General features: G+C 38.3%; 1 protein-coding gene across 1 annotated transcript; it reads right to left on the bottom strand.

The window, feature by feature from the left end:
• Positions 1-1,092: 1,092 nt before the first annotated feature.
• On the bottom strand, positions 1,093-1,803 carry TICAM2 (toll-like receptor adaptor molecule 2). Its single transcript, XM_006870543.1, has one exon. It carries the CDS (start codon positions 1,798-1,800, stop codon positions 1,093-1,095), a length of 708 nt encoding a protein of 235 aa, XP_006870605.1. The 5' UTR covers positions 1,801-1,803.
• Positions 1,804-8,464: the final 6,661 nt, after the last annotated feature.

Raw genomic sequence — 8,464 nt, 5'->3', positions numbered from 1 at the left:
GAACAATGTCTCACAAGAGAAAGTGGTCATATCTCTTGGGGCCATTACCCTTTGAGAAGGACAAAATTCAGAAAATGGAAGGACAACCACATTCTAAAAATATCCATTGCATATATTTTTGTCCAACATTCAATACAAGAAATATCAGTTGAGCACACTCTTTGTCATATCCACAAACTAGGGAAAAGGTAAGTGTTCTTAAGACTCTGATAATCTTGTTTACCAAATCATCAAAAAATTTCCATAGCACCTGAGGTCTTAAAAGCTTGCCAGACACCAACCAAGATACAACAGTTGGTGTCTATTCACCTGGAGCAGTAGAAGGAGACCCAAAACTAAAGAAACAAATGGACTGCAGGTGTAACTGTCTTCATAAACTACCTCCTTTGCTATAAGACCAAAAACAAATGGTTGGTGCCTGGCTACCATTTTACCAAGGACCCAATAGATGGGTCCTGATCAGAAGGAAGAAAATGTGTAAAACAACATCAAATTCTTATGCAAATCAGTTATATCAATGCATCCATTGAGACTTGGGAAAAGACCTCAATCTACTATTCTGAAATAATCTATAGACTTTGAACAGAAAATATCAGACGAAGTCATCTGCAAGCAAACCCAACAGTTTAACTCAGTTAATAAAGAATGTCAGCCTTAAACAGTTTACTCTTTTAAATAATGATCTACACGAGATCAAGTTGACAACAGTAACTCTAAAGCCCAGATGAGAAGATTGAGGGACAAAGAAAGTAAAAATTAAATGATGGTGCAACAATATGTTTGGAGATAGAACAGAGGCACAATGTAAAGAATGTAATCAATGGCCTTGATCTGTATATGTAGAAATTTTTGAATGGGTCTATGCTTTTTGCACCATTTCCACACAAACACACACATATACATACACAATTTTTAAAGTATTATATTTCCATCGGTTTTCCTGCAGAAATTTCTTTCTGTGTGCTATTGGCTCCTGTAAGAATAAGGCTGTCTTCTATTTTAAAAATTTCCTAAAAAGTACTTTCTCAAGTGAAGACAAGTAATTTATTTAACAAGAGGCACTCAGCCACGTGTTGCGTGTTTTTGTCTCAGTCAATAAATTGACCTATTTCTTGTCTTTTTCCAGATAGTTTGTTGTGTCTTATACACAGACTCCTGAAAAATTCTTTCTACTTGGGTATGAAAGCCCCGACTTCCTTCCTCTAGGGCATTGATAGTTCGCAGAGCAAAGGGAGTTCTTTCTTGGGGAAGAGGATTGCTCAGGGGCCGCATGGGTATAACAGAGTTGTATTTGTGCTGCCTGTTGACAGAGTTCATTAGGGATGAATAAAATTGGAACTTACACCAGGTATCTCTTAAAAAGTTTTCAGTCAGTAATAAGATTGTCCATGCAGACCCATTTACAGCATCATCTAAGTTCTGTAAATGCTGTCTGCCACATGGCATCTCAGCAAAAACGATTCCAGGTTTGATACCAAAGTCATCTTCTAGCAGATTCTGGACTCTGAGGGCTTCACTGACATCACTTTCTGCATGCAGTATCACAAACTTGAAGAACACCTCTTCTTCTTCTTCTTCTTCCTCTTCCTCTTCGAGTACCTCTCCTGTTCTCTCAGCATCCTTTTGCTCTCCTGTTGGCTCCTCTGTTATACTCCTTTGTTCAGGCTGATTACGCAAAGAAATTTCTTCTGATGCCTTGGATTCTGACTCATGATGTCTTGGACTTGTATCCACACTGCGGCTTTTACCCCAAGAGAGAGAAAGTGAGCAGGGATCTATCTTAGATTTCCCAATACCCATTATAAATATCCACACAAAAAGTTTGTTGTTGTTAAGTGCTGTTGAGTTGGTTCCAACTCATAGCGACCCTGTGTAGGGTTTCCGAGAGGTGACTGGTAGGTTTGAACTGCCGACCTTGTGGTTAGCAATCCAGTGCTTATCCTACAGCATCACATCAGGGCTCCAAATCAGAAGAGGAGAACTTTATTTATTTCTCAGCATTTCTTTTCATTCTAAAAAAAGAGAGAGACAAAGAACAAAGCAGATGAATATTGTACCTTTAATCCAAACATTAAAAGAGTGGTGATTGTTATGCATCATGATGAATGTAAAATAGGGAAATGTTTTGTTACATATATTTTATGTAGTAGAAGTTTTTATTAAAAAACACTAAAAATGGAAATTCATTCAATCTGAAGAGTTCAAATACAAACACATTATATATAATACATTTGTTGTTGTTAGGTGCCATCGAGTGGGTACCAACTCAGAGAAACCCAATGCACAACAGAACGAAACACTGCCTGATCTTGGGCCAGCCTGACACTGGTTGCTATGCCTGAGCTGCTGCTGCTACTACTGTGTCAATCCAGCTTGTTGGGGGTCTTCCTCTTTTTCTCTGACCCTCCACTTTACCAAAAATGACATCCTTCTGCAGGAAGTGGTCCCTCCTGACAATATGTCCTAAGTATGAGAGGAAGTCTGGACATCCAAGCTTCCAGGGAGCACTCGGACTGCACTTCTTCCAACAGAGATCTGTTTGTTCTTTAGGCAGTCCATGGTACTTTTAATATTCTCCTCCAACACTATATCTCAAATGCATCAATTCTCCTATCGTTTTCTTTATTCACTGTCCAACTTACACATGGATATGAGTTTATTGAAAATACCATGGCTTGGGTCAGTCGTACCTTAGTCTTCATACTGACATCTTTGTTCATCAACACTTTTAAAAGGTCTTGTGCAGCAGATTTGTTTAATGCAATACGTCATTTGATTTCTTGATTGCTGCTTCCATGAGTATTGATGGTTGATCTGAGCAAAATAAAGTCTTTGACAACTTCAATCTTTTCTTGATTGATAACGATGCTGTTTATTGGTCCAGTGGTGAGGATTTTTGTTTTCTTTACATAGAGATCAACCCACACTGAAGGCTGTGGCATTTACTCTTCATCAGTAAGTATTTTAAGTCCTCTTCTCTTTCAACAAGCATGGTTGAATCATCTGCATATTGCAGGGTATTAATGAGTCTTCCTCCAATTCTGATGCCACGTTTTTCTTCATATAATCCAGCTTCTTGGCTTATTTGCTCAGTATACAGATTGAATAAGTATGGTGAAAGAATACAACACTGACACATACCTTTCCTAATTTTAAACCACCCTGTGTTCCCTTGTTCAATTAGAACAACTGCCTCTTGGTCTATGTGCAGGTTCTTCATGAGTACAATTAAGTATCCCAGAATACTCATTCTCCGAAATGTTGTCCATAGCTTGTCATGACCTACACAATCGAAGGCCTTTGCATAGTCAATAAAGCACAGGTAAATATTTTTCTGGTATTCTCTGCCTTCAGCCAAGATCCAATTAACATCAGCAATGATATCCCTTGTTCCACATCCTCTTCTGGATTCAGCTTGAACCTCTAGAAGTTCTCTGTCAATATATGGTTGTAGCCAAATTGGTATTACCTTTGGTAGAACATTACTTGCATGGGATATCAACGATATTGTCCAATGATTTCTGCATTCCATTAGGTCACCTCTCTTTGGAATGGGTACAAATATGGATCTCTTCCAGTCAGTTAGCCAGGTAGTTTTCTTCCAAATTTCTTGACATAGATGAGTGAGTGCTTCCAGTGCTGCATGAGTTTGTTTAAAGATTCCAATTTGTATTCCATCTATTCCCATTGCTTTGTTCTTTGCCAATGTCTTCAATATGCCTTGAACTTCTTCCTTCAGGATCATTGGCTCTTGATCATATGCTACCTCTTGAAATGGTTGAACATGGACCATTTCTTTTTGGTACAGTGACTCTATGTTATTTCTGCCTTCTTCTTTTAAAACTCTCTGCATTGTTCAATATTTTGTCCATAGAATCCTTCAACACCACAAATCGAGGCTTGAATTTTTTCTTTAGTTCCCTCAGCTTGAGAAATGCTGAGTGTGTTCTTCCCTTTTGGTTTTCTAACTCTAGGTCTTTGCACATTTCATTATAATATTTAACATTTTTCTTCTCATGATTACCTTTGAAATTTTTTGTTCAGCGCTTGTGCTTTCTTATTTCTTCCATTTACTTTAGCATCTCTATGCTGGAAACCAAGTTGCAGAGTCTCTTCTGCCATGCATTTTGGTCCTTTCCTTCTCTCTTGTCTTCTTAATGACCTTTTGCTTTCTTCCTGTATAATGTTCTTGATGTCATGCGACATCTCTTCTGGTCTTTGGTCTTTAGTGTCTAGTGCATCAAACCTACTCCTCAAATGACCTCTAAATTCAGGTGGGATACATTCAAGGTCATATTTTGGCTCTTGTAGGCTTGTTTTCATTTTCTTCAGCTTCAGCCTGAATTTGCATATGAACAATTGATGGTCTGTTCCACAGTTTGCCCCTGGACTTGTTTTGGTTGATGATATGGAGTTTTCCCACCATCTTCTTCCTCAAATGCAGTCAATTTGATTTTTGTGCATTCTACCTGGTGAGGTCAATGTGTATAATTGTCTTTTATGTTGTTTAAAAAAGATATTTGTGAAGTTCGTGCTGCAGTCTGTGGCTCTGTCTTGCTTCAACAATGTTTGGATAGAACAGATCTGGGGACTCCCCCACCTCCAGCCTTGGACCACCTCTAACAACTTCTTTAGGCATAATCCGGGACAATCTTCTTGACCATTTCCTATTACCAGGACCAGCTAAACACCGTTTTTTTGTTGTTATTGTTTTTGTTGTTTGTTTTTTTGGTGTGTGTGGTTAGCTCCAAATCTTCGACCAACCATTAGCTCTCAGATCCGTAAGAATTATTCTGCTGAAGCGGAGGCCGGTGTCAACTGTCTGTTAAACTGCATCTTCAGGCCTCTTACACCTACCTCTATCTGGGCTTCTATTTTGATCACGATGATGTGGCTTTGGAAGGTGTGGGACACTTCTTCTGTGAGTTGGTGAAGGAGAAGTGCGAGGGTACTGAACATCTCTTGAAACTGCAAAACCAGTGTAGTGATCACGCACTCTTCCAGGACATGCAGAAGCCCTCCTAAGATGAGTCGGGAAGAACCTTGGATGCCATGGAAGCCATGCTGGCCCTGGAGAAGAACCTGAACCAGTCTCTTTTGGATTTGCATGCCATGGGTTCTACCCACACTGACCCCCACCTCTGTCACTTTCTGGAGAACCATTTCCTGGACCAGGAGGTGAAAATTATCAATAAGATGGGCGACCACTTGACCAACCCCCATAGGATGGCCGGTCTCCAGGCAGGGTCAAGAGGCTCACTCTCAAGCACGACTAGGAAGAGCCTGTGGAGCCCCGCAATCTGTGAAGGGCCTTTCAACATTCCCCTGTTCTCCACAGACCTTCTGCCTGAACCTTGCTCTCCAGACACAGAGGTAGCATAGTCAACACCCTGGAGCCCCTCTTCTCCCAAGCCATGGACCAAATGAAAACAATAAAGCTTCCTTTTATAGAAAAAAAAAAAAAAAAAGAAGAAGAAGAAGAAGATATTTGCAAGGAAGAAGTCATTGGTCTTGCAAATTTCTATCATGCAATTTCCAGCATCCTTTGTATCACCAAGGCCATATTTTATAACTACTGATCCTTTCTGTTTCCAAGCTTTGCATTCCAATCATCAGTAATTATCAAAATACATCTTGACTGCATGTTTGATCAATTTCAGACTGAAGAAGTTGGTAGAATTCTTCAATTTCATCCTCAATGGCTTTAGTATTGGTGCATAAATTTGAATAATAGTGGTATTAACTGGTCTTCCTTGTAGGCGTATGGATATTATCCTATAACAGACAGTATTGTACTTCAAGACAGATCTTGATATGTTCGTTTTGAAGATTAATGCGACACCATTCCTCTTCAAATTGTTACTTCCAGCATAGTAAAACCATGTGATTGTCAAATTCAAAATGGCCAATACTAGTCCATTTTAGCTTACTAATTCCTAGGATATCAAAGTTTATGTGTTCCATTTCACTTTTGACAATTTCCAATTTTCCTAGATTCATCTTTTGTACATTCCATGTTCTGATTATTATGTTTACAGATGTTTTTCTTCATTTTGAGGTGTGCCCAATTAGCAAATAAAGGTCTTACTCCATTTGTGTCATCACGGTCAACTCTACTTTAAGGAGGCATCTCTTCCCCAGTTGCATTTTGAGTGCCTTCCAACCTGAGCGGCTCATCTTCTGATCTATACCTGACAATATTCTGGTGCTCTTCATCATGTTGCAGTTTTCAATATTCTGGTGCTGACAGTGTTCTACTGCTATTCATAAGGTATTCAGTGACTAAACACTTGGAAGTAGTCTGTCTTTCCTTCTTCCTAGTATGTCTTCATGTGGAAGCTCAGCTGAAACCTGTACACAATGACCCTGCTGGTATTTAAAATACCCATGACATAGCTTTCAGAATCACAGCAACATGCAAGTGACCACAGTGCGGCAAACTGACAGCTGAGTGTTGATTATAATACATTGATCCTAAGAAAGAAATTAAGTTCTGGTGTGGCAATCTAGGGAAAGCACTGAACTGCTAACTGCAAGGTCGACAGTTCAAACCCATCAGCTGCTCCTTGGAAGCTCTATACAGAGTTGCTATAAATCAGAACCGACTTTACAGCACTTAACAACAACAAGAACAAAGAAATGGCAAATAGGTCACTGGAAAACTAAATTACTTGTGTTGTTGTTTTTTTTTTTTTGTGAGCCTTGCCACAAGCAGTCCAGGGTAAATTAAACAGATCAACTATTTTAATAAAACAGGAGACATTTGGAATTTTAAACTGTTGTTACATTAACACTATAAACCTCCAACTAGATGGACTGACACAATGGTAGTAGTAATGGGCTCAAGTGTAGCAGGTACAGGACTGTGAGAAAGGTACAGGACTGTGTTAACCAGCTCACCAGCACCTACCACACATACACCAACAGATTAAAATACTGTAACACTCTTTCCATATGCAGTTTAAATCTAAATTGTCTATTATCTAATGACTGTGTAGACCAGAAAGGGGAAATCTGAAGAAAGTAAACACAAATAACAAATGCAAAATCTATTTTTGTATCAAAGGAAAATGCAAAACAATACAAATATCTCAAAGATATTTGTATTTGCATCTTTGGACTCTGCATAAAGAGCTCTGAAATATCAAAAGAAATGATGTCCATGAGTCACTGGTTCAGAGTCTTTTTGTTTGTTTTGGGTCAGGCAGTGTTGTTTGGGATGGGCTGGTAAAGAAGATATTGTAATAAGGATATGTGAACAGTAAAGAATACCTTTTCCCAGGTAATCTTGGAAAAACTGAAGAAAACATACTGTATTCACCTAGAGAAAAAAATTAACATTTCAGTTTGGAAGTGAAATCTGAAGCAAAGACTTGTGATTTTCTCCAATGAAATCAACAAAATATGATGGTCGTCTATATCCTCTTATTCTTTTAAATTTTTCATATTCAGAATGGAAAATTTAGATCAGCTACAAAGAAAAGTACACATGTAAATTTAATTGAAATAATCCTTCCTCATAAAAGAGGAAGACCCCCAACAAGATGGATTAGCACCGTGGCAGCAGCAATGAGCTCAAGTGTAATAATACTTGTGAGGATGGTGCAGGACTGGGCAGTGTTCCATTCTGTTGTGCATAGGGCAGCTATGAGTCCATCTTTTTTCCATTAATCATTTTTTATTGCTTTACAATGAGGTGTATCCCATATTGAAAGTTGTGGTCTTTAATCTTCATCAGTATTTTAAGTCCTCTTTGCTTCCAGCAAGCAAGGTTGCATCATCTGCATATTGCAGGTTGTTAATAAATTTTCTTCCAATCCATTTCAGCTTAGGAATGTTTCTAGGCATTCATGAGCTGAATTGGAATTCTATTAGCAATCAGACAATCATATGGTTTACTATGATAGGAATGACAAATTGAGGCAGAATGGTGTTGCATTTATGGTTAAAAAGAACATTTTAAGAGCTCTCTTGAAATACAATGCTATCTATAACAGAATAATATTCATATATATCCCTACAAGGAAAACTAGTTAATACCACTATTATCCAAATTTGTGCACCAATCACTAAAGTCAGTAATGATCAAATTGAGGAATTCAACCAAATGCTTCAGTCTTAAATTGATCAAATATGAAATCAAGATATATTAATTAGAATGCAAAGGTGGGAAATGAAGAGGAAGGATCAAAACTTGAAAAATATGGCCTTGGTGACAGAAATGATGCTAGAGAGTATATGATAGAATTTTTCAAGATCTATGTCTTATGCACTACAAATACCTTTTTAAACAACATAAAATGTGACTACAACTGGATCTCATCACATGGACTACACAGAAATCAGAACCAACTACATTTGTGGGGACAGATGATTGGAAAAGCTCCATATCATCAGCCAAAAAAAGACCATGTTGAATGTGGAACAGACCACCAATTATTCATATGTAGGTGTAGCTCTATGG

This window comes from Chrysochloris asiatica, unplaced genomic scaffold (genome assembly GCF_000296735.1).
Source record: "Chrysochloris asiatica unplaced genomic scaffold, ChrAsi1.0 scaffold00143, whole genome shotgun sequence".
Lineage (NCBI taxonomy): Eukaryota > Metazoa > Chordata > Mammalia > Afrosoricida > Chrysochloridae > Chrysochloris > Chrysochloris asiatica.
Note: the sequence above shows the minus strand (reverse complement) of the source record. Positions and strands in the feature narration are given on the sequence as shown.